At 48.4% G+C, this 27,529-nt stretch overlaps 1 protein-coding gene across 1 annotated transcript; it reads left to right on the forward strand.

The window, feature by feature from the left end:
* The first annotated feature begins 17,666 nt into the window (after positions 1-17,666).
* On the forward strand, positions 17,667-19,202 carry LOC125539088. Its single transcript, XM_048702459.1, has one exon. The coding sequence runs from the start codon at positions 17,667-17,669 to the stop codon at positions 19,200-19,202; it is 1,536 nt and encodes a 511-aa protein (XP_048558416.1).
* Positions 19,203-27,529: the final 8,327 nt, after the last annotated feature.

Raw genomic sequence — 27,529 nt, forward strand, 5'->3', positions numbered from 1 at the left:
CTTGTCCATGTGCTGGCTGTAAGAATGGTCACAATTACTCTACGTCAAGAGCCATTCACGTCCACCTATTTAAGTCCGGTTTCATGCCCCACTATAATGTTTGGACCAAGCACGGAGAAAGAGGGGTTATGATGGAAGACAGTGAAGAAGAAGAGGACGACGACAGCTATCCTGGCCATGGGTTCCCTGAATACGATGATACAACAATGGGGGAAGAAGCTGAGCCGGTAATGCGGGAAGAAGCTGAGCCGGCAATGCAGGAAGAAGCTGAAGAAGAGGCATCAGATGAGCCCATTGATGATCTAGGTCGGGCCATTGCCGATGCAAAGAGAAACTGCGCAAGTGATTTGGAGAAGAAGAAGTTGCAGCGCATGTTAGAGGATCACAAAAAATTGTTGTACCCGAATTGCGTAGGTGACAAGAAAAAGCTGGGCACCACACTGGAATTGCTGCAATGGAAGGCAGAGAATGGTGTATCTGACAAGGGATTTGGAAAGTTGCTGGTAATGATAAAGGATATGCTTCCAAAGGACAACGAATTTCCCGAGAGTACGTACAAAGCAAAGAAGGCTGTCTGCCCTCTAGGGTTAGAGGTGTAGAAGATACATGCATGCCCTAATGATTGCATCCTCTACCGCGGTGAGTACGAGGATTTGAACGCTTGCCCGGTATGTGGTGCATTGCGCTATAAGATCAGCCGCGATGACCCTGGTGATGTCGAGGGCGAGCGCCCCAGGAAGAAGATTCCTGCCAAGGTGATGTGGTATGCTCCTATAATACCACGGTTGAAACGTTTGTTCCAAAACAAAGAGCATGCCAAGGCGATGCGATGGCATAGAGAAGACCGTAAGAAAGATGGAAAGTTGAGAGTACCCGCTGACGGGTCGCAGTGGAGAAAAATCGAAAGAAAGTATGGGAAGGAGTTTGCAGATGACGCAAGGAGCATATGGTTTGGTCTAAGCGCAGATGGCATTAATCCTTTTGGGGAGCAGAGCAGCAACCATAGCACCTGGCCTGTGACTCTATGTTTGTATAACCTTCCTCCTTGGTTGTGCATGAAGTGGAAGTTCATTATGATGCCAGTGCTCATCCAAGGCCCTAAGCAACTTGGCAACGACATTGATGTGTACCTAAGGCCATTAGTTGAAGAACTCTTACAACTGTGGAATGGAACAGGTGTATGTGCACCATTGGTCCCGGTTAGTGGCTTGAACCGGGACCAAAGGCTCCCCTTTAGTCCTGGTTCATGCCATCAACCGGGACCAATGAGGTGCCTATATATACCCCCTCGCACAAGAGCAGAGCACAGTGCTCTGTTTTTTCTGGCCGAGGGGGAGAGGGCTTTGTGGTGCTCTAGCTCACCTCCTATGCACATGAGGTGCTCGATGGAATGCCCGAGCCACACTACTTAAGCTTTCTCCTCTCGAAGCTCGACCTCCAAGCTCCATTTTCCTCGAGATTTGTCTAGATTTAGCGGTCTGTCACGCCCCGTCCCCGTCTTCACCGCCGTCGATCACCCGCGCCGATCTCATCACCGACACCACCGTGGTGAGCCTCTTGTTCTTATCTTCTTTCTGAAAGGAAAAATATTCTTACTTGTATGTTTAGATAGATACTTGTATCATTTTCTTACATTTATTATTGCATCTTATATAGTGCGATGGTTTTGGTATCCGCCCCCGTCGGCCCTCGTCCTGTCTATGATTCGGATTTGGTATGTATATTATCTTTATAACTATTGGTTCATTTATTGTTTATGAAAATTATGCCGACCAACGTGATATAGATTTTATTTATCTAGGATGTATGTGAATTGGAAATGCCAACCGACCCTATTGTCGAGAGGTTAAATTTAGTTGAAGAAGAAAACAATTTGTTGAAGGAAAAAATAAAAAAATTGAGGAGGAGAAGATGATATTGGAGTTGCATGTTGCGGATGTCGTCGATGATCACAAGATCAAGATGGATGCAATGCGCTTGAAGATTAGAAAGATTAGAAAATATGCCATTCATACCGAGGCTTGGTATCATTATGCCGTTGGATCAATTGTTACCTTGGTTGCGATTATGATCGCATTTGTTTTCGCATTGAAATGTTTTACATAGTTTCAATGTATGGTTTAATTAATTAGATGCTCTGGAGAGCTATATGTTGTTAGATGAGAACTATGTATGCACTTTGGTTTTAATGTGATGATGAACTTCTATTAATTTGGACACTTAATTATATATAATGCACACAGATGAACCGGCAATGGATGTACGGTGACAGACACACCCGCGAGTACATTAAGGGCGTGCATGAGTTTCTCGATGCGGCTGAGGCAAACAAGCAGAATGGTTTTATGTGTTGTCCATGCACTGAATGTGGGAATACGAGGTCTTACTCTAACCGGAAAATCCTTCACTCCCACCTGCTTTACAAGGGTTTCATGCCACACTATAATGTTTGGACGAGGCACGGAGAAATAGGGGTTATGATGGAAGACGGCGAAGAAGAAGAGTACGATGACAACTATGTGCCCCCTGAATACGGTGATGCTGCAACGGGGGGAGCTGGTGAAGATCAAGAGGAACCAGACGATGTGCCCAATGATGCTGCCACGGGTGAAGCTGCTGAAGATCAAGAGGAACCAGACGATGTGCCCGATGATGATGATCTCCGCTGGGTCATTGTCGATGCAAGGACGCAATGCATTAGTCAAAAGGAGAAGCTGAAGTTCAATCGCATGTTAGAGGATCACAAAAAAGGGTTATACCCCAATTGCGAAGATGGCAACACAAAGCTCGGTACCGTACTGGAATTGCTGCAGTGGAAGGCAGAGAATGCTGTGGCTGACAAAGGATTTGAGAAGCTACTGAAAATATTGAAGAAGAAGCTTCCAAAGGATAACGAATTGCCCGACAGTACATACGCAGCAAAGAAGGTCGTATGCCCTCTAGGATTGGAGGTGGAGAAGATACATGCATGCCCTAATGACTGCATCCTCTACCGCGGTGCATACAAGGATCTGAACGCATGCCTGGTATGCGGTGCATTGCGGTATAAGATCAGACGAGATGACCCTGGTGATGTTGACGGTGAGCCCCTCAGGAAGAGGGTTCCTGCGAAGGTGATGTGGTATGCTCCTATAATACCACGGTTGAAATGTCTGTTCAGAAACGAAGAGCATGCCAAGTTGATGTGATGGCACAGTGAGAACCGAAAGAAAGATGGGAAGTTGAGAGCACCCGCTGATGGGTCGCAGTGGAGAAAAATCGAGAGAAAGTACTGGGATGAGTTTGCAAAGGACCCAAGGAATGTATGGTTTTCTTTAAGCACGGATGGCATTAATCCTTTCGGGGAGCAGAGCAGCAATCACAGCACCTGGCCCGTGACTCTATGTATGTATAACCTTCCTCCTTGGATGTGCATGAAGCGGAAGTTCATTATGATGCCAGTTCTCATCCAAGGCCCTAAGCAACCCGGCAACGAAATTGAAATGTACCTAAGGCCATTAGTTGAAGAACTTTTACAGCTGTGGAATGGAAATGGTGTACATATGTGGGATGAGCACAGACAGGAGGAATTTAACCTTAAGGCGTTGCTGTTCGTGACAATCAACGATTGGCCCGCTCTCCGTAACCTTTCAGGACAGACAAACAAAGGATACCACGCATGCACGCACTGTTTAGATGACACTGAAAGTATATACCTGGAAAAATGCAGGAAGAATGTGTACCTAGGCCATCGTCGATTTCTTCCGACCAACCATCAATGTCGAAAGAAAGGCAAGCATTTCAAAGGCGAGGCAGATCACCGGAAGAAGCCCGCCATGCGCACCGGTGATCACGTGCTTGCTATGGTCAATGATTTACACTACGTAATCTTTGGAAAGGGTCCCGATGGACTAGCTGTTCCGAATGACGCTGAGGGACACGCACCCATGTGGAAGAAGAAATCTATATTTTGGGACCTACCCTACTGGAAAGACCTAGAGGTCCGCTCCTCAATCGACGTGATGCACGTGACGAAGAACCTTTGCGTGAACCTGCTAGGCTTCTTGGGCGTGTATGGGAAGACAAAAGATACACCTGAGGCACGAGAGGACCTGCAACGTTTGCACGAAAAAGACGGCATGCCTCCGAAGCAGTATAAAGGTCCTGCCAGCTACGCTCTTACGAAAGAAGAGAAAGAAATCTTCTTTGAATGCCTGCTCAGTATGAAGGTCACGACTGGCTTCTCGTCGAATATAAAGGGAATAATAAATATGCCAGAGAAAAAGTTTCAGAACCTAAAGTCTCATGACTGCCACGTGATTATGACGCAACTGCTTCCGGTTGCATTGAGGGGGCTTGTACCGAAAAACGTCCGATTAGCCATTGTGAAGCTATGTGCATTCCTCAATGCAATCTCTCAGAAGGTGATCGATCCAGAAATCGTACCAAGGCTAAGGAGTGATGTGGCGCAATGTCTTGTCAGTTTCGAGCTGGTGTTCCCACCATCCTTCTTCAATATCATGACGCACGTCCTAGTTCATCTAGTCGATGAGATTGTCATCCTGGGGCCCGTATTTCTACACAATATGTTCCCCTTTGAGAGGTTCATGGGAGTCCTAAAGAAATATGTCGGTAACCGCGCTAGGCCGGAAGGAAGCATCTCCATGGGCCATCAAACAGAGGATGTTATCGGGTTTTGTGTTGACTTCATTCCTGGCCTTAACAAGATAGGTCTCCCTAAATCGCGGTATGAGGGGAGAGACTGGAAAAGGCACTCTTGGAAGAGACTCAATAATATGAAGGGACGGATATTCTTGGTCTCAAGCACACTACACAGTTCTACAGAACTCTACCTTCGTTATTCATAAACTAGTGATTCACACAAATTTTTAAAAATTCAAATTTAAACTATTCAAAATTTAAAACTAATGGCACTAACAGAAAGTTTATAATTTTTTGTGACCTAAAATCAAAAAGAAATCACTAAAAAAACTATAAGTATTTAGTTGTAAGTATAAATAAAAAATAAATAGAAAAAAATGCCTCTACTGGGCCTCCATGGCCTGAATACGACTAGAAACCCTACATGGGCCAGGATTCAGGCCCGCGGAAGGCCCAATAGGCCCACAGGCAGTAGCAAGTTTAGGCCCGAAAGCCTGCATTACAGAGGAGCTCGAATGGGGAGGCACACCAGCGCTTATAAACCAGTGCCGGTGCCCTTCAGCTAGCGATGTGGGACTAAACTTTTGGGCGCGGGGCAGCACAAGGCCATTGGTCCTGGTTGGTGGCACCAACCGAGACTAAAGGGAGCATTGGTCACGGTTCGTGGCACCAACCGTGACCATTGCCCCCCTTTAGTCCCGGTTGGTGCCACCAACCGGGACCAATGGCCTTCGCTTCCCGCCCTTTCGACTGCTGAAAATTGGCCTTTGGTCCCGGTTCGTCGCACCAACCGGGACTAAAGGGAGCATTAGTCCCGGTTCGTAGCATGAACCGGGACCATTGCTCTGGCTATATAAGCCAACACTTGTGAAATTTTGGCCAACCGCCTCCCATTCGCCCCGACGCCCCCAGGCCGTTCGTCGTCGTCGTCGCCGCCCCGAGCCCGTCGTCGCCCCGCGCCCGCCGCCGTCGCCCCGCCCCGCCGTCGCCCCGCCCCGGCCCGCCGTCGCCCCGCCCCGCCTCGTCGCCGCCACGAGCCCATACGTCGTCGCCCCCGCGCCGTCGCCGCCCGTCGCCCCGCCGTCCGCCCCGGCCGCCGCCCGCGCCCGCCGCCGTCCCGCCCCGTCGCCGCCCCGAGCCCGTCGCCGCCCCGCCCGTCGTCGCCCCGCGCCGGCGCCCTTTAGGTTGATGATGTTGATGATATGATATGATGATGTTTTTTTTCTGTTGATGATATGATGATGTTTTTTTCTGTTGATGATATGATGATGTTTTTTTCATATATGCATTTTTTCATATATGTATTAATTTTTTAAGTTGTTAGTAGATATCGATTTTAGGTTAGTGCATTTTATCACTGATTTTAGGTTAGTTGAGCCTCTTTAGTGCATTTTATGTTTGTTGCATTTTAGGTTAGTGCATTTTATGTTAGTGGAGAGGAAAAAGTAAAATAAGGAAAAGGAAAATAAGTAGAGAAAGAAGGAGAAGAAGAAGGAGAAGACGAGGAGAGGAAGAAAAGGAAGAGGAGAAGAAAGGAATAGAGGAGAAGAAGAAAAAATAGAAATTTTTATTTTTTCTTCTTCTCCTCTATTCCTTTCTTCTTCTCCTCTTTTTTTCTTCTTTTTTTTCTTCGATCTTCTCCCCCTCCCGATAGGAAAGTTTTATATAGAAAGTTACAATTTTAGAAAAGTTTTATATATGCAAAAATTACAATTTTAGAAAAAGAAGGATAGGAAAGAAGAAAATAAGAAGAGGAAAGAAAGAAGAAGAGGAGAGGAAAAGAGAGGAGAATATTCTATTTTCTCTTCTTCTCCACTATTCCTTTCTTCCTTCTCCTCTTTTTCTTCTTTTTTCTTCTTCTTATTTATTTCTCCTCTTCGAGGGGTCGAGGGTCGGGAACTAGGGTAGAGGGTCGAGGGTCGTTAAGGGGTCAAGGGTCGAGGGTTTCAGGGTCGAGGGTTCGAGGGTTCTATAGGTTCGAGGGTCGAGGTTCCAGCAGGGGTCGGGTCGAGGTTTCCTAGTGTCAAAGTATTGAAGAAATCCATGCCTTCATCATTAGCCGGAAGTAACCAGGGCATGTTGGTACGAAGTTCTGCAAAGTTGTTCTGGAATGGAGTCCCGGATAGAATAATCCGCCTTTTGGTACGAATTCAGCAAAGGCCTTCCAAATAGCGATATTCGGAAGGCTCTTGCTGAACTTTGTACCAAAAAGCGAATTATCCTATCTGGGACTCCGTTCCAGAACAACTTTGAAGAGCTTCGTACCATCATGCACATGTTACTTTTGCCTAATGATGAAGACATGGTTTTGTTGAATCCTTTGACACTAGGCAACCTCCCGACCCCTCGGCGATCCTCTCGAACATGAGAGGAAGAAGAGGGTTCTTCTCCTCTATTCTTTCTCTCCTCTTTTTTCTTCTTCTCCTCTTTTTTTATCGGGAACGAGGGTCGTCGAGGGACATAGATGTAGTGTCGTGTTGTCGATATATACCCCCTCCCGATAGCTTACTATGATTAGGTAGCTAGTTCTACGTTTGGCACTAATATATCCATCTGTCATGTTTGAATAATAATTGCATGTTGTAAATATTTGTAGAAACTATGGACACCGCCCTAGACGAAGCAAAAGAAGCGTTGTTGAGGGACATAATCGCAGAAGGAAGTGATGCCATCTCGTTGTTTCTCAACGAACCGATGGTCTGAAGGAGAGGGTGAAGCTGGCTACGGTGACCTAATGCCGGTGCAAGAAGAGATGAGGACGGCTCCGGTGACCCAATCGGTGCAAGAAGGAGACCGTGATGACGGCTCCGGTGACCGAACCGAGTCCGGCCAGGTATATATATTAGTTAAGCCTATGCTGACTAGCTGATTGATGCATTCATTGTTTTGGTATGTACACATATTAATTAAGTCTTTGTTCTTTTTTCTAGCCCTCCGGATCGAGCACAACTTCGGTAAAGAGACGAGGCCTGAAGAAAAAGTTGAGCTCGGATGAAAAGTTTGAGATCATAGCAATCGCGCCCGACGGCCAACCTATTGAACCCCTCCGGACAAAGAGCGCATTTGTTGCTCAGTGCGGGGTTCTGGTTAGGGACAAGATCCCGATAAGCATCCAGCAATGGTTTAAGCCGGCTACAGAAGACCCTGAGGTCTCTTATGTCAATGATATGCAGAAAAATGATCTTTGGACTGAGCTGAAGTCAAATTTCACCCTACCGCCTGAGGATAATCCAGAGAACCCAGTTAAAGAGAAATTAATCAAGTCTTTTGCTCTGAAGAGGATGGCAGAACTATTCAGGAGGTGGAAGAAAGAGCTGAATAAGTTTGTCGAAAATAATGAGACACCAGAATTCAAGGGCAGATATGAGAAGATCAGAGATCACTGGGCAGATATGAGAAGGTAGATGTGCGAGGCCAACTTGCTACGATCGTTCATAATAAATCAAAACAAAGATATAATACTCTTTCCTTACAACTTCAGGTGAGTGTTACTGTCTTGTGCGTATTCGTTTCCCTTATATATTAGTCAAGGTTATAGTAATGTAATTGATGAGTTATGCATGTGTGTGCAGTTTCCACTATATTCTCCTAGAGATTAAGCTTGAGCAGGGAGTAGTAACCGTCTTAGACTCTAAACGAAAAGATCCCCAGGACTATGCAGACATGACTCAAATACTCCAGAAGTAAGTTAAATCGATCATTATCCACCATATCAGCAACTTTGTTCATTTCCTGATATCAAGTAATTGTTTTCTTTGTCGGCAGGGTTTGGAGAAATTCACCAAAGCTCGGGACTGCCGAAGAAGCTGCAATTTAGACACCCGAAAGTAAGTACTATAGTAGCATGTTCCGCGCATCTCCTAGTGATTCAAGCGCTAGTTTCATCAATACCATTTGGCATGCTTGCTTATCAGTTTGATTGACCTCTATTTCTTGTAAAGTGGTTGTGGCAGGAACAAGGGAATGATTTCTGTGGATACTACGTTTGCGAGTCCATCCGCCACACGACCTGTGAGCGGGGCGGGTACTCTGACGAACAATATGAAGTGCGTAAATACAATCACAATTTTATTTTATTACCATCATTTGTGTTGAGTTTCATCATTATATATATATATGTATTGACCCTTCTTCAAATTAGATGTTTCGGAGCGGGATGAACTCCTAGCACCAGCTGCATGCGAGCAATTCAAGAGGAATTGGCGGCATTCTTCTTGACCACGTGATCCCTGAAGACGGAGAATTCTATGTGGACCCTGAGTCCGTATGATTATATTTGTAAGAGATAATTATTGTATATATGTAGCCGGTAGTGTCAGATAGATATACGAGAACTTGTTGTTCGACCAATCTCTCGGAGAAGGAGAGGTGGTCGATATCACTTCTCTCTGTATGCATATATGTTCATGACGATCTTCTGTTTCCTTCGTTTGCTTACTAGCTAGCCAGCGTGTCTAGTCCTCTCTATACGTATGTATAGTACGTAGCGTCGACCAAGCACGGACATAAGAGAGGACACTTCTCTCTATTAATTATAGCTAGCTAACACAATATATGAAACACCTAAATTAACCCCCCAAAACCCCCAACCCCCTTTCAAAAAAAAAACAAAAACCCCAGCCACAGAATGCTGACGCGTGGATGCCTATTGGTCCCGGTTGGTGCCACCAACCGGGACCAAAGGGTCTCCTGACTGGGCTCTGCGCACTGCCCACGTGGAGGGCCTTTAGTCCCGGTTCTGGATTGAACCGGGACTAAAGGGGGGAGGTATTAGTACCGACACTTTAGTCCCGGTTCCGGAACCGGGACTAAAGGCCCTTACGAACCGGGACTATAGGCCCTTTTTCTACCAGTGCAAGTCCACCAACGCGTGAGGCCACTCCTCCTCCTCCAAGTCCGGCAAAGTGTCAGGCCACTCCTCCTCCAAGTCCGACACAGCGTCAGACGTCCACTCCTCCTCCAAGTCCGGCACAACCTCAGGCCACTCCTCCTCCAAGTCCGGCACAGCTTCAGGCCACTCCTCCTCGTCCAACTCAGCCCCGTCAGCCGTCTCCGCCGCCTCAGCAATCGCAGAAGAGACACCCCGCAGCTATGGTGCGTAGCGGTACGAGTCGAGGTCATAGTACAGGAAGTACAGGCGGAGGCAAGCGATATAAATATGGTCCAAACCTCACTACTCCTCTTCCTGAGAGGGCTTACGACAGGACCGAGGAGCAAACCAATGCCATAGTGCGGGCAGAAGTCGACGCCCATTTTGGACCGAAACTGCCACCGCCGCCAAGTGAGAAAGTGCCTGTGGAAGTAGTTGACCACTTCATTCGTATGGCTCAACCACCAGCTCCTAAGCCTGTTGACACAGACTATGAGCGCCACATCAGGAAGTTACATCGACAACGTCTACAGAAGGAGGCGAGCTCGAGCTCGAGCAAACAACAAGCAGCTGTCAAAAAATGCGGGAAAACCGTTGCCCAGCTGGGAGAACAGGCGGCGCAATCGATCCCCCCGCTTGTTGTGCCGCGAACAACACGTGACAGTACGCGCACCCAATATTATTGTGGGCAAACAGTTTACGTTCCCGAGGTGGGCGATGTGGTAATAACCCAGGAGCATATAATGCATGCTGAAACTCTCAACATCACTGTTGGGCAACTCCTCGAGATCGAGCACATGCCTGTGCTTACAGAGGAGGAAATAAAACGGAAATATGCCCGGGGCCAACCTTTGGTCAAGCCAGAAGAGGTCAAGAAGCTTCCAACGAGAATGTATGAATTGCATCAATGGTACATGGACATTACCAAGAGATCCGATCGAGAGTCCCTCATGGTGCAAGTCAAGAAGGATCATTACTACCATGAGAAACCTGTGACCGTTGAGTATTCTGAACTGTTTCAGTTATACAATCAAGACGCACTCGACAAATCTATCGTCAGTTGCTATTGTCTGTAAGTGATTTCTTTCTGTATTTAAGTCTCAAGCTAGCTATAGTGATCCTTTTGATCAGTCATTACCTGTAATTATCCTCACTATATTTTTTCTGTGGTATTATGCAGGATGAAGATGTATGAAATGAGAAAAGGTGGACGCTATGGCATTGTGTTCATTGACCCAAACACCGTTAATGAATACACATGGAAAATAAACAAGCATCATGAAAAGCAGGTAGAGGACAGCATGCTAGTGTTCTTGAAGCGCCTCAAATACAATGAAGATATACTGCTTCCTTACAACTTTCAGTGAGTCACACTTTCTTGTACTACAAATTCTCTGCTTTTGCCTACTAGCTAGCTACATGTTTTTGCTTACATATGCCCGCTTAATTAAGACATGCAAACGTGTGTGCATGCAGATTTCACTGGATCTTGTGTATCATTAAAGTTGACGCCGGAACAGTTCAAATACTGGACTCACTACTCAAAGCAAATAGTGACTATAACATCTTGTTTGGGATAGTCAACAGGTAATTTCAATCATTATTAACTATATATCTCAGCCTATTTAGTTCGTCATTTCATGATATGAACTATTTAATAACCCCTTTATTCATTTTCTTTGTCGGCGGGCAGGGCTTGGGCAAGGTTCATCAGCGTCACGGAAGGCGAATGGAAACGACAGCTGAAATGGTTTCGACCCAAGGTAAGTAATTAAGTAGTACTAGCTAGCTAGCTAGCTGCCATCTCTTTAATTATCATGCTTGATTAATTATTATCTGATCAAATTAAATTCCATTCTCGTAATAAAGGCCCTGAAGCAGGCGCAGGGGACTAATCTGTGTGCATTCTGCGTTTGCGAGAACATTCGCATGATGGCGTCCGAAAGGAGCAGATCTCAAAGATAGGAATGGGTACGCTTGTCAGAACACTATTCACAATTTCTACACCATTATCGATATCTAGTCACACAACTAATACACATGCATATTGATCTCCTTCTTAACAGTTCAAAGAGGTGCGGGACAAGCTCCTAGCAACGGAGCGTGTAGAAGCACTTCAAGAGGAAATAGCGGGATTTTTGCTCGACCAGGTCATAAATCCGAAGGGAGAATACTATTACCCGCTACCGCCCCCATCGACCAGGTCATGAACCACTTCCAATTGTCATCATGCTCCGAAGGCACCAATTAGGCTAATGCCACTGGCTCCGAAGGCAACATGCATATGTAGGAGAAATTGTATATAGCTATATATGTATGTATGTGTGAATTAATATGGTGGTTTGTGAGACATTGATGATATATATATGATTGGTTCTACTAGAAATTCTATTTTTATATATATATATATATTATATATATATGCATAAAGTGTACAATGTGTAGTATCGTAAAATACCAGCAAACAAAAAAGAATTAAAATAGAAAACACAAAATTAAATGAAAAAGAAATCATAAAACCAAAAAACCCCCAAACATTTTAGTACTGGTTGGTGTTACCAACTGGTACTAAAGGGCTCCCGGCCCCCGGAGCTGGCTCGTGCCACGTGGTTGCCCTTTAGCACCGGTTCATGCTGAACCAGTACTAAAGGGGGGAGGGCTTTAGTGACCACACTTTAGTGCCGATTATGAAACCGGCACTAAAGGGCCTTACGAACCGGTGCTATTGCCCAGTTCTATACTAGTGGAGTTCGATCAGTTCATGAGGTCTGGCCTCTATGACCGATGGCTCCTGCACCTGTGAGTTCTAGGCTGATGCATTTTAGCTTTGAATGAATGAATGCTTTGCTCTGGCCTATTTTTCTATTCTGGCTGTGAAACCAATCTACCATGGTTAGGTCTGTCCTGGGTTTGGTTTGCAGCTTGTTTGATGCCACTAGACTCCCAGGTTTTTGTGTAGGAGCATGATGAAATTATATGGTTTGCATATGATGTCTGGGTGGTTCACCGTTACTATTACCTAAATTTGCTGCTAGATAGACACTGTTTGGGTAGCGCTTCCGTTCTTGGTGGACTAAACTAGATGCAGAAAATACGTAAGCTTTGTATGGCAAAAGGTTGCTGCTACCTTGCCCCAGGACTGGGTTTATGCTCTTTTTTTCTATGAATAATTTATCGCACCTCACCGACCTGTTCCAGTCTGACGTACTCTTCATAATCCAGCCACATAGTGTAGTAGCTTGCTCTAGCACACAATTTACTTCTCCAGCACAGTAGTAGTATCCATGTTCTTAGCCCATTGCCCCGATCGGAGTGGCATAAACTGTGCCAACTTTCTTTGGCAGATGGAACACCCATTGGTCAAGGTGACCGAGGAGAGCCATGATGCCTCCCAGGAAGTCAAGTGCATGGCGATGAAAGCAATGTCACAAGGTGGCTAGTGCATATACTACGTGTTGTTTCTTTTATTTCATTACAATTTGTACTTTTCTCAAACAAAGTTAAAAGTGCTCAAGCGTCAAAGTTCTACTCCCTCCGTCCCATAATATAAGAGCGTTTTTGACACTACACTAGTGTTAAAAATACTCTTATATTATGGGACGGAGGGAGTAACATGTATTGTGCAGTTTGCATTGGAATGTAACATTTTGTTTATATTGCAGTCTCAACACATGCTTTATGTTGCTACAATAGCTAGTTATACTCATGTTTTGTGTGTTCCCAAAGGAAGGGATAGAGCATATTCATCTAGCTTCTGGATGTACGCTTTGCAATGTACAAGACGCATATCCGTGATTTTTTGTTGCTTGCACTCTGCTATTGATGTCAGGCAGTGTATCAACAGTCACTGCCTCGTAAAAGAGGCTTCTTTTACAGTCACTGCCTTGTAAAAGAGGCTTCTTTTGCAGTCACTACCTTGTAAAAGAAGCTTCTTTAGGGCATCTCCAGCCGCGCCCCTAACAGGCCCTTCCCAGACGATTTTGCCGTACCGGCGCTAAAAAAGACCCAGTCGCGTCCCAGAAACCCGTTTTTCGCCGGCTCGGGCCAAAACTGGTGCCGGCGGATTCAGGCCGAACCCGGTGCCCTGGGGAGCGCTTGGGGAGCCGGCACAAGCGAAAAAGGCGCGTGGACCTGCCCTGGCGGCGACCCGAGGGCCTTTTCCCGCCGCTTCTTGACGCTTTTCCCTCGCATCTCTTCCGCTCGCTCGCCTTCCTCCCGCCATTCCCTTCCTTTCTCCCACCAAACCTCCTCCAGCTCGCCTTCCAGTCGCCGCCATGCCGCCGAAGAAGTACGCCATGCCGCGCGCGGCGGCAACCACGACTGGCACCATGGCCCAGCCGAAGCAGAGGAACCAAGGCGATGGCGAACCATTGGGGACGTATCCAGTTGGCGTGCAACAAATGGCATGGAATCGTCGAGGAGGTCGCGGCTCGCCCGGAGAGCGGTGCCAGCGTTGAGGATCAGGTACGCACGCCGTTCGCCCGCATCTCTTCGTCGTCAACGCCCGCCGCCCGCCAACTGTTTGTTCCTCCGCGCAGTTGCTGTGTATGTTCACCATGTATCGGCGCGACAACCAAGACGCCGACTTCAAGCACTTCCACGTCTACAAGCGCATTGACAAGTGCGAGAAGTGGGCGGAAGTCCGACGTACCCTCGACAAGGCCAAGGAGACATACAAGCCGGACGCGACGACTCCGGGCGCGTCAGAGGGGCGGCCGGACGGCCACAAATTGGCAAAGAAGGGGAAAAACACCGACGCGGCAACCGCGCGAGTGCAGGAGTCCATCGAGCATTGCCTCGCCGACGCCCAGGACCGGGCCGTCCTATGTGAAGAGAAGACCGAGGCGCGGTGGTCGTCGCTGATGAAGAACAGCGCCATCAAGCTCGACCTGCTCCGGACGAACGTCGCCACGAAGAAGAGGAACACCGACATGGCTTTTCTGATGGGCGGGGCGGACATGCTCCAGAGCAACAACGAGCAGCTCAGGGCGTGGTACATGGCGGAGCGCGGCCTCATCCTGAACCAGATGCAGACGGCAACGCCGACGATGCCGACGACGCAAGCTCCCGCGCCCACGACCACACGGACGCCAAGCCCGAACGACGCCTCTACATCGCCGCCCAGCAGTGCCGAAACCGCGCCGACACAGCCCAGCACCGAAGCAGCTCCGACACCGCCGAGCCCGCGCACGCCGACTCCGCCAACGCCTGGAGCCGACCCCGCCGAGTGAATCATTGCGCACACGAACTTGCGGCGTGCGGCGCTCTGTTTTTTGTACCGCCAGACTACGTCCGATCGCCGGATTTGTGGCGTCTTTTGAGAGCGGGAACGACCAAGTTTAAATTTTCCGCATCCTGGGGCCGGCGCTTGGGGGCGTGACTGGGAGCTAGGTCGCCCCCAGGGGCCGAACTAGCGCCGGCACGCCCCCAGGCCGCTCTATTTAGGCACCCTGGGGGGGCGAACGGCTGGAGATGCCCTTACAAGGCAGTGACTGTTGGTACACTGCCTGACATCAAGATGTTAGTCGAGATCAAATTAGCATTTTTAAATGCGATTGAATGTTTGGTGGATCAGTCTGCAGTTGTACAGTATCAATGTGTACATTATGTGTTTCTCGGGCAACCCTGTCAAGGGAATCATAATACAAATATAATGTTTATGTAACAAAATCCTGTATTCAATCATCTCTGACTTGCTTTTGTGGTTGCCATTTTCAGCTGCGTCGTAACCTCCTTGTCCGGCTACTATCGCTCAGTGGATTACATCCTCCTTGGCGACTACCTCGGCTTCCCCTGCCGTGTGATGACAGTGATCTTTCTGCAATAGTGGCGGTGGTGGCCGCCCGTTCTTTAGTTTTGGTGAGTCCATGTTTCCTCACTCCCACCTTGTGCCCTGAGATGGCTTGGCCATCGAGCCGTTGCCGATTTTGTGGTACTGGCCATTGAGCTAATGAGTTAGGGCTTGGTTATATGGTCAAGCTATCGGTGGTGGTGGTCTTCCGGCCACCACATTCATGTGTTTGTGATGATCTTATTGTTGAAAGTGGTCCCTGTGCTTAGTTAGGCCCTTGTGCATGCTTGTATGTGCTATCTCCTTCCATTTGTTTGTCATATGGTAATCTGTTTGTTATTTTGTACCAAATGGATCTGCCAAGAGTGGACTGCTTCTATTTTGTGCTGCCAAAGTCTCTCTCTCTATATATAGTTTTGACTACATCTATTCTCATTTACAAAAGCATCTTATACATGGGTGTGGTTAAATGAACCTTAGTTGATCACCATGTGCGTGAATCCAAACTTGTGTACCTGCATGCTAGGTTGGTCCTTTTCTTACTAGACATGCTTAGATAAAGTTGTTGCATGCAGTGGCGGAGCTACAAGAAATTCTTTGGGCGGGCCAAACAGGCATACTAAAGCTAACCTCACAATTTTTTGTTTTATGGCCTCTTTAATCCTTCACTATTTGTTGCTACGTTGGGCGGGCCACAGCCTGGTTTTGCCCCAACGTAGCTCCGCCTCTGGTTGCATGCTAGGTTTTCAGCTGCGTCGCAACCTCCTTGTCCGGCTACTACCGCTCAGCGTTCACTTGATATCGATCTTCCTGTTCTCTGTAGCTTATTTTTCCTTGTGATCTGTTACTTATTCTATGATTCTTGTGCCCTAGATGATAATAGTCCATCAAAGTAATGTTTTTATGGCCTTGTTTTTTATCCAAATTCTAAAAGCAGACACTCTTACTTATTATAATAGAAAGGTTTTTCTTGTTGATAACACACCATGTTGTGAACTTAATTTTGCAGTTCATGTTGAGAGCAAAGTAACTCAACACGCTAATTCAGTGTGCAACGGTCCTTCTATCTTAGTGGATTACGGTGTGGCAGCGCTGTTGAAGCTTCATGCACATGCCCTGAGTGGATTATGGTCTTTGAAACATGCGGTCCAAAGAGGCAGACTGCTGATGGTATGTATCAGAAGTTTCAATCGACTCGCAGCAGATCTTTTTGGAAGGCTCAGCTTCCTTCTACTGTCAGCACACCTGACCTGGCGGCCCCGCCACGCAGCGACCCCAACGGCTCGCCCACGCCACCAAGACTGCCGCGGGCTCGCAAGAGCAACCCTCGAGTGAGTGGGCCGGAGTGGGTGTAAGTGTGGCCCGGCCCAGCGGCTGCCACTACTTAACCTAGCCTCGACCTCCAAGCCAATCATCCAGTGGATCAGGCAAACGGCAACGGCGGCTACCTACTTTCCAATTCCCCATTCTTGTAATCCCTAGTTCGTTGTAATCCAATACAGCTATCCGAATTCGAGCTACTAGTGAATCCGATCGAGAGAACTCCATCCAGTCCCTCACATCTGGTATCAGAGACAACCACCACCACTTCCCTACTCCGATTTGGCTCTGTTCATCGAAACCAGGCGTCTTCGTCAAGCCCGCGTACAGATCGAGGCCATGGATTCCACCATGAAGGAGTACATGGACAAGATCACCAAGTCCATGGACGAGTTCCGCATCGAGCTCCGAGGCAACACGGCCGCGATCCACGCGCACACGGCCAAGCTGGACGATCTGGTCGCGTGGCGGCCCGATTTGGAGCATCGCGTCGATCAGCTCACCAACGCGGTAGCGGAACTGCAACAAGGGCGACCGCCTGCGGCGGCGGCGCTCGGTGTGGCACCGCAGGGATCGTCGACGACTGCTCCCACCCTCGCTGCGGTCGGCGTTCACCCTGGCGCCGAACCGACCGCGCAGGGGCGGCCACACGGGTCCGAGGACCACTGCGACACCTTCCTCCACCGGGAGCAGGGGCTGGCCACGCCGCCAGCGCCCCTCCCGGGCACTGGTCAGTACTCCCTGCAGTCGCCTGGTCCTGTAGTTTCCCCTTTCTCTCATGCTAGTCAACTGCTCGCCGGATTGGGACAAGCCCATCCTTCTGTGGTGTTTCCACAGTTCGCCGGTGAGAACCCAAAACTGTGGAAGACATTATGTGAGCAGTACTTCGGCATGTTTGGAATTCATTCCACATTTTGGGTACCCATGGCTGCACTCAATTTCTCTGGCCCTGCATCCATATGGTTGCAATCAGTTCAGAACAAATTGTCTGACTACGATTGGGAATCCTTTGCTGCTTTACTCTGTACGTGATTTGGTAGAGACATGCATCAGCATCTGATCCGTCAGTTCTATACAATTCGACAGACCACTTCGGTTGTAGATTATATTGAGCGTTTTGAATCAATAATGAATCATTTGGCCTCATACTCTGACAACACTCACCCGTATTTTTACTTGACTCGTTTTGTCGAGGGTCTTCGGGCGGACATCCGTGCTGTGGTTCTGGTGCAGAGACCACCGGATCTGGATACGGCGTGTTCGCTTGCCTTGCTCCAGGAGGAAGTCGCGGGATGCGCCTACTCGACAGCACCACCGATGCCATCACCACGTGCGGTGGACACGGGACCGCGACCAGGAGGAGCGCTTCCTCTACCACCTCCTCCACCGCGCCCGACGCCTGCTCCAGCAACATCCGCTGTTGTCGATCGTCGTGGACTCGACGGCGCCCGCACGGACAGCTCCAAGGTCAAGGCGCTATGTGAGTTTCGACGTGCTCGAGGGCTCTGCTTCAAATGCGGTGAGCGCTGGGGCCATGATCATACATGCCCCACCACCGTACAACTCCACGTGGTCGAGGAACTTCTAGAACTCTTCGGCATCGATCCTGTTCTTGATCATGAGCAAACGCAGCCGGTGGAGACTGCTATGGCCATTTCCAAGCATGCCCTGACAGGTGACACATCGCCAAAGGCATTCCAAGTTCACGCATGGCTCCAGGGGCACGAAATACTCATGCTGGTTGTCTCCGGCAGCTCCACATCATTTGTAGATGCTCAATTGGCTGCCAGATTGGAAGGAGTGGTTCCATTGGCTCGTGCAGGGCATGTCAAAGTGGCAGGCGGAGGGGAACTTCAATGCCGAGCTTCCATTCCTCAGTGCAAGTGGTTTTCGCAAGGACATGAGTTTGTGACTGATATGAAGGTTCTGGAATTGGGTACTTATGATGCCATCCTTGGAATGGACTGGTTGGAGCAGAACAGCCTGATGACGGTCGACTGGAAGGGCAAGCACATTGCTATTCCATCACCTGGTGGGGTAGTGCATATCCACGGCCATCCATCAACTTCTTCATGTCCGGTTATCAACAGTATGCAGCTAGGCAGCTTGTGTCGCCAAGGGGCTGTCTCACACATGGTTCAGTTGTATCAAGTCACCTTGGGGGACGGAGAAGCACAAGAGGCTACCCCCGAATGCATTCAGGCGATACTGGAGCAATACCCTGATGTTTTTCAAGAACCAGAAGGGCTTCCCCCTCGGCGTAACTGTGACCATCACATACCACTGGTGCCGGGGGCACAGCCAGTGAACTTTCGTCCATACCGGCACAAACCTGAGCATAAGACAGAGATTGAGGAACAAGTGGCAGAACTACTCAAACAGGGTGTCATCAGACGCAGTGCTAGCCCGTTTGCATCCCCGGTGATTTTAGTAAAGAAGAAGGACGGCACATGGCGCCTCTGCGTAGATTATCGCCATCTCAATGCTATGACCACAGTGCCCAAATTTCCAGTACCAATAATTGAGGAGCTGCTTGACGAACTACACGGAGCAGTCTGGTTCTCCAAACTTGATCTTTGAGCAGGCTATCACCAGATCCGTATTGCCGACGGTGAAGAATACAAAACAGCCTTCACAACTCATTCTGGGCACTTCGAGTTCCTGGTGCTGTCATTTGGACTGGCAGGAGGACCGGCGACGTTTATAGGGGCTGTTACTGACACCTTGCATCCTCTCTTACGCAAGTGTGTGCTGCTGTTCTTTGACGACATACTAGTCTTCAGCCATACTTTGAAGGATCATGCTGCCCATCTGGCGCAAGTTTTGCAGCTGTTGCGTCGCGACCAATGGAAGGTCAAGGCTTCGAAATGTTGTTTTGGCCAGCGCCAGTTATCTTACCTGGGCCACGTGATCAGTGACAAAGGTGTGGCCACCGAGCCAAGCAAAGTGCAGGCAGTAGCTCAATGGCCTACACCAGTGGATGTTAAGGAAGTCAGGCGTTTCCTAGGCCTGGCAGGATACTACCGCCGATTCGTACGACACTTTGGCATTGTGGTGCGGCCAATGTTCAACCTCCTCAAGAAAGGAACCCCGTTTGTCTGGACGCAAGCGACTGAGGAGTCATTCCAACTACTGAAACAAGGTCTTGTTACTGCTCCTGTACTTGCTCTACCGGACTTCTCAAAGCCTTTTGTCATCGAAACAGATGCATGCGACGCTGGCGTCGGGGCAATCCTGCAGCAACAGGGGCACCCAATTGCCTATATGAGCAAAGCACTGTCACCCAAGTATAGGGGGTTGTCCACCTATGAAAAAGAATATCTGACAGTGGTAGTGGCCGTAGACCAATGGCGCCCATATATCCAACACAGCGAATTCGTCATACAGACTGATCAGAAGAGCCTGGTGCATTTAGAAGAGCAAAGACTCACGACCCCTTGGCAGCAAAATGCATTTACCAAGCTTCTCGGTCTTCGCTACACCATCAAGTTCAGAAAAGGGACAGAAAATGGGGGTGCGGATGCTCTTTCCCGTGCTACCCACGCTGAGCAATTGCAAGCCATATCCTCTTGTCAACCTAGTTGGATGGAAGACACCATTGCCAGCTACAATTCAAATCCACAAGCCCAGAAACTGCTGGAAGAGTTAGCCATTAGAGCAGATCCAAAAGGACGCTTCACTCTCGAGCAAGGCATCTTACGATTCAGGGGACGCATCTGGCTAGGAGGCAGCACAGCAATGCAACAGCAGATTATCAAGGCGTTTCATGATACCCCTCTTGGAGGCCACTCGGGCTTCCCAGTAACATGGAGCTGGGTACGCCATCTCTTTGCTTGGGCCAAAATGAAAACACACATTCAACACTATGTACGTTGCTGCCCTACTTGCCAACAGGCCAAGCCAGACCGAGCCGCTTACCCTCGACTGCTCGAACCCTTGCCGGTGCCCAAGGAATCCTGGGAGATGATCACAATGGATTTCATCGACGGACTTCCAACTTCTGGAGGTGTGAACTGCATTCTGGTAATCGTCGACAAGCTGACAAAATTTGCTCACTTTCTGCCCCTAGCACACCCTTATACAGCGTCCAAATTAGTAGCACTGCTATACATGAACCAAGTCTACCGGCTACATGGATTTCCAGGGTCGATTGTGCCTAACCGTGATCCGGTATTTACAAGTCATTTCTGGCAAGAACTCTTCAAGTATGCAGGCACGGGTCTCAGAATGAGTTCAGCCAACCACCCGCAGACGGATGGCCAGACGGAGAGGGTTAACCAGTGCCTGGAAACCTTCCTCCGCTGCTTCACGCAGGCGTGTCCCCGTCGATGGAGCTACTGGATTCCACTTGCCCAATTCTGGTACAACTCTTCCCATCATTCTGCCATTGGGATGTCACCATTTCGTGCCATGTATGGACATGAACCACGACAATGGGGGATTACTTCAACGACCGCTTGTTCAGTTCCGGCCCTTCGTTCTTGGCTGGATGAACGCGTTGTTGTGCAAGACCTGCTCCAACAGCATCTTCACCGAGCGAGGCAGTGCATGAAGCAACAAGCTGACAAAAAACGATCATTCCGAGCCTTTGAGGTGGGCGACTCAGTTTATCTTAAGCTGCAACCTTATATCCAAACTTCAGTGGCTTCCCGCGCCTGTCACAAGCTGGCCTTCCGTTTCTTTGGGCCCTTCAAGATTATTGGGCGGGTCAACGAGGTGGCCTACAAGCTTCAGCTGCCACCCCAGGCGCAAGTGCACCCCGTCTTTCATGTATCTCAGCTCAAGCGAGCACTTGGCCTAGGTATGACAGCTTCCAGTGAGCTCCCAACTTATCCTGACATACCTTTAGTGCCAGTGGAAGTCCTTGAACGTCGCTGGCGCAAACGGCGCGAGGCTATGGTGGAACAAGTGCTGGTCCGGTGGTCCAACCCAGCAGCAGTGGCTGATTCATGGGAGGACAAAGTGGCTCTGCAAGCTCGATTCCCAGCCGCTGAAGCTTGGGGACAAGCTTCTGCTCAAGAAGGGGGGATGTCAGCACACCTGACATGGCGGCCCCGCCACGCAGCGACCCCAACGGCTCGCCCACGCCACCAAGACTGCCGCGGGCTCGCAAGAGCAACCCTCGAGTGAGTGGGCCGGAGTGGGTGTAAGTGTGGCCCGGCCCAGCGGCTGCCACTACTTAACCTAGCCTCGACCTCCAAGCCAATCATCCAGTGGATCAGGCAAACGGCAACGGCGGCTACCTACTTTCCAATTCCCCATTCTTGTAATCCCTAGTTCGTTGTAATCCAATACAGCTATCCGAATTCGAGCTACTAGTGAATCCGATCGAGAGAACTCCATCCAGTCCCTCACATCTACACTGCATGCTCTCCCTGTGGGTGGTAAGCCACTTGTTTCTCCTTCATAATCCCCGCATGTACGATATGATTGTGTGGTGATCTCGAAAAATAGGGGTGAAATCGTCTTGTAACAGGAGTCTTCAAGGGCCATGGGATGCATGTATATCTTTTGTTTTCCCATTTTTATGTTCTTGCCGACATGTTTGGTGATGATCACATCAGCCATAATATGCTTACCAGGCATGAGGCATGGTAAATGTGTGTTTTAGATTGTCTGCCATCCTGTGTTGGCCAAGGAGTCAAGGGCGAGTTTAGTGCCTGCCATTGAGCTGCTGAAATCTGTGACCACCGCAATCGTATGACTGTGATCATTTTTCTTGTCAATGAAATTGGTCTGTGCTAGAGGGTTTAGTAATGGTCCTTTTTTGTTTGATAGGATCTTGCTTTGGCTTGTTAATTGCCATCAAATAGAACAAACTGTTTGCATATATATTGTGGGTAGTCCTCCTGATCAGTAATGGTGGATTTGACACAAACCTACCCCCTTAGTTGAGGCTAGCAGGCAGCAGCACCACATGCATGCAAGCATGCAATGGAAAGGCAAGGTTCTGAATTTAGTCACTAGTGACAATCTTTTGCTGGTGTGGGTATCAATCAATGCGGTGCATATGTAGGCTTTTAGGCCGCTGTGGTCTTGCTATGAAATGTAGTTCATAGTGTTCTTTTTCCAGCTGTAAAATTTTATGTTGCTTTGGCACGATATATTGGTTGAGGCCACTAATTAATCTTGTTCTCTCTCTCTCTCTCTACCCAGGTGGGGGCCTGGACCTGCAGCCGCCGGGAGGGTTGATACTGCCGAGGGCGAGAAGACTGATGGATAGAACTTGTAGTGCCGCTTGGTCGTAATTGGGGTTGCTGCCAAGTGATGGATTTCTGCTGGCTGTCTTAGCGTGTCCATGAGCTGTGGCCATTCAGACTGGAGAATGGCGAAGTGGTATGATGGATGACTGCCAAAATTTCAAGCAAAATTCATAGGAATGAATGTATGTATAGGCTGATAGAATTATTGTTTGCCATGTTGCTATGTCTTTGGAAGATGCAAACATACCAAGTGTGTTTCCACTTTCCAGTCGATGATCTCATAATAAAGTTGTCGTCCATTTGTTGTCACCTGCTTATGGTCCATTTGCTTGAAAGCTCTATCTGGCTAGCATATACACACACGCTTGTGATTCTTGTGAAAAATAACGAAAAGAGAATACCCATGAACATCAAAAGAAGAGAAAGGCTTGAACATTAGAAAGATGAGTTGTTCCAGTAAGTAACAACAAACTCATTCTATATCAATTGAGCGTAATCCACCTTTCCATTTCCGACGTCCTCAACTTCCAGACACATAAAGGCCTAAGACAAGGAGACCCGATGTCCCCTATCCTGTTTAACATTGTGGTGGATTTGTTAGCAATTTTGATAGGAAGGGCTAAGGAGAATGGTGAAGTAGGTGGCTTGGTACCTCATCTTGTTGATGGAGGTGTATCCATCTTTCAGTACGCTGATAATACAATCATCTTTATGGAGCATGACCGGGTTAAAGATTAATTTTCATAAGAGCGAGTTGTTCTGCTTTGGTAGAGCCAAAGACGAACAGGAGGCTTATAGGAAATTGTTTGGGTGCGAGTTGGGGGATCTACCCTTTTCTTACCTAGGTATTCCAATACACCATCGTAGGCTGACAAACAGAGAATGGAAGTGCATCGAGGACCGATTTGAGAAGAAACTGAGTTGCTGGAAGGGTAAGCTCATGTCATACGGAGGCCGATTAATCCTGATAAATTCGGTGCTCACGAGTATGCCTATGTTTCTCTTATCGTTCTTTGAGGTCCCAGTTGGTGTTAGGAAAAGACTGGACTTCTATCGATCACGTTTCTTTTGGCAGGGTGATGAACTTAAAAGAAAATACCGGCTTGCTAAATGGGATATCATCTGTAGACCGAAAGACCAAGGGGGTTTTGGTATTGAGAATCTTGAAGTTAAGAACAGATGCCTTCTTAGTAAGTGGCTGTGGAAGCTCTCATCCGGGTCTGATGCCATGTGGGCGCAGATCCTTCGCAGCAAGTACCTCTAGATAAAAACATTGTCCCAGGTCACAGTCAGGCCGACTGACTCGCCTTTCTGGAAAGGACTTATGAAAGTCAAACAATCTATGTTTAATAGGACAAAGTTTGTTATTGGAAACGGTGCTAGTACACGTTTCTGGGAGGATACTTGGCTCGGCGACACACCCTTGGCCATTCGATATCCGTCTTTATATCGTATTGTTCAACGACGTGAGGTGTTCGTTGCAACGGTATTTCAATCTATCCCCCTTAATATTCAGTTTAGACGGTCGCTAGCGGCAATCGTTGGGAAGAATGGCTCCGTCTAGTTAGGAGACTGATGGAGGTTCAGCTTTCTCAACAACCCGATGAATTACGCTGGAAGCTGACTAGGTCTGGAGTATTCACAGTTAAATCAATGTATATTGATGTTATTAATTCCAACTCCATTCCAACGTCCAAGAATGCATGGGATGTCAAAGTTCCTTTGAAAATAAAAGTGTTTATGTGGTTTGTCCATAAACAAGTTATTTTAATAAAGGACAACTTGATAAAGTGTAATTGGACAGGACCTACTAGGTGTAGTTTCTGTGATCGGGATGAGACGATCAAACACCTCTTTATTGATTGCCCGTTGGCCAAAGTCCTTTGGCGGACGGTCCACATTGCGTTTAATATTAACCCACCGAATACTGTCAATGCGTTATTTGGGACATGGCTTAATGGGTTGGAGTTTGTGCTTTGCTGTGGACTATCTGGAAGTGCAGAAATGATTTGGTTTTTAACAGAACATCACGTATTCATTTTTTGCAGGTTATTTTCCGAGCCACGGCAGTGGTCCGTTCGTGGTCGCTACTCACTCCAATGAAGGCCAGGGAGCATTTGGTTACTGCATCTATCCGCTGGGAGATGGTAGCTTGGAATATCTTCAACCGGTTTGGATGTCGGTCGTGTAATAGGATAGGCAATTAGTTTATCTATCTATTTTTAGCCAGCCGGTTGTCTTTTCCTGGCTAGTTTGTGTCTCTAGCCTTTTTGGCTCTGTGTGAGCTGTCTTTTCTTTTTTTTAGTTGGAGACTTTGAAACCTTGTTGGCACGTTTTTATTTGGTTAATAAGATGGCCGTATGCATCACTCTGATGCAGAGGCCGGGGAGCCCCCGTTTTCGAAAAAAAAAAGAAGGCAGACCAACTTGGAAAGTTTGCTAGAAATTTGAGGAACTTGAACTTGGTAAAAGCAAGCTTCATGTACTTAATAACGTGGAACATGAATTACCAGAAAACAGATTTTCATTATTTCGGAGAGGAACCTCATTGAACGAGGTACCCTTAAGAAATGTGTGCAACTTAATTCTTTTCATGTAAATAAAATTAATGCATGCCTAGGGATTCCATCAGGCAGCCAAGCTCGCGCCACCTCATCGATCCCCGGCATGGCCTTACCTTTGGCCATGGGCCATGACGCTACACCACGTCGAGATCTTGTTCTCTCCATCATGCCTCCATCTGTATATATACAAGAAGCAGCCATCCATCCGCGTGCGGGGTGCGCGTGTGACTTAGACTTGGGACGAAGGGCGACGGCGAGACGACATGAAGGAAAGAGATGATGTGATCAGGGGTGTTGCTTGCTTTGGGCGTGTCCTTCTTCTCCGTTTGGTTCTTGCAGCATAGAGGAACAAGAAAGGATCAGGGACTGTTTGAGTTTAGTCTGGCGGCACTTATACATCTCCGAGCTTCGCTGCGCCACGGTAACTCTTCTAGGCGAGCTTGGTTTGATGCTAATTGGCGGTCTAATTGAGCATTTCTCGTCTGTTTGTTTGAATTCGGGTCTGAGGGCTCGCGCCGCTGGTAAGATGCAGATCAGGGAGTTGGAGCTCATCAGGGGGGAAGCACACAGAGGGAAGAAGGGATGGATCGTGCGCTTCGACGGCGTTGATTCCTTGGACGAGGTATGTATATATGTTCTTCACACTCATGGAATCACCTGTTCTCTCTCCATCTGTGTCTGAAGAACTAGTCATAGTGTTAGCTTACATGGTAGTAACAACTAACAATGCTTAATTTCTGGAACAAGCATTCCTACGTAGAAATATCTAGCAATAACCTTTCGACCCTAAAGTTCAGAAGAGCTTTGGTAGGGGAAAAGCAGAGGATTGGGCTACTATGATAAATGGGTCAACATTCCATCAGAATGATTCCATGGTCTCGATCTCTGAACCGGCGGTCAGAAAACAAAACAAGGCACTGCAGTCCCCGCAACATAACCTCTGTTGCGAATGTCCCCGCAACAAGACATCTATTGCAAAGTGGACGAAAATGTTTGGTTGATCGATTGTGTCAGATCCGACGGCTCACAAGGCGGCGGATCTTTTAAAAAGATCCGGCGGCTGACGTGTAGCAGCTCCCTTTATTTAATGTAAATTTGTTCATGAATTGCGAGCTACTACATGAACGTATCGAATCACAAGAATACTTATGCCCCTATTGTCGTCATTGTCAGTTAATCAGCTGCAGAAGTTCGTTTTCAGTTTCGACAGATATAGGTGTAGTTTCGGTCTCTGTCAGTTTCGTCAGAGAAACTTGTTTTCAGTTCAAATAATCCGAGCTGCGTCTCGGTCGTAGTTTGTTAGGTTTCTCCGCGGCCCTGACCCGATCGTGGGATGGCACGAACTAGACGGTCATGGCCGCATCGCTCGCGATGCGCGGGGAGCGCTGGGATGGCAGTGCTCACGACCCGGGCATGGCTTATTTTCCGGTTTCAGTTAGCTTTGTAATAGCTTAATAAGAAGAGAAATACAGAGCAGAAAAGCTGCGAGGTTGAACGCGGCACAAAACATCATCGTCTTCCTCTGTCTCTCTCGTGTGAGCTCGAGCGCTAGTTCTGACAAGTGGCATCAGAGCCACGTTTGCTAGGATCCTGTGATGGCAGGTGATGATGGAAAGAAGAAGGCGGGGGACGCCGCCGACGACGGCAGCAAAGGCTCGCCAAAGTCCGCAGCCGGCCAAGGGCGCGAGCTGGCGGTGGCGAGGCAGTTCGCTCCGGTCGTGCCGGGTCACGCCAACGTGCCACCATTGACCCGCACGAACTACGCCGAGGATTCGATCAGCTGCGACACAAACCCGGTAAGTCCATTGATGATCTGGCCATGCACCTCACAGGGCTGTGCGCGCGCCTCGGCGAGCTTGGAGACGCGATCAGCGACAAGCGCGTGATCCAGAAGTGGCTGTGAACCGTGCCCAAGCGGTACTCGCAGCTCGCGGTCTCCATCGACAACCTGGTCGACCTGGACACGACGTCGATCGAGGAAATTATCGGTCGTTTCAAGGCGGCCGAGGAGCGGTACGAACTGGATGCCGAAGAGGAGGGCGGCAGCAAGCTCCTGCTCACTCTAGAGGAGTGGAACGCGCGGGTCGGGCACGGTGATCAAGGCGGGTCCTCCAGCGGGGGGGGGGGGGGCACGGGGGCCA

This window comes from Triticum urartu, chromosome 1, assembly GCF_003073215.2.
Source record: "Triticum urartu cultivar G1812 chromosome 1, Tu2.1, whole genome shotgun sequence".
Lineage (NCBI taxonomy): Eukaryota > Viridiplantae > Streptophyta > Magnoliopsida > Poales > Poaceae > Triticum > Triticum urartu.

Excerpts from the sequence above, each read along its gene's own strand:
- LOC125539088 (XM_048702459.1), top strand. The coding sequence starts at position 17,667 with ATGCATCAGCATCTGATCCGTCAGTTCTATACAATTCGACAGACCACT.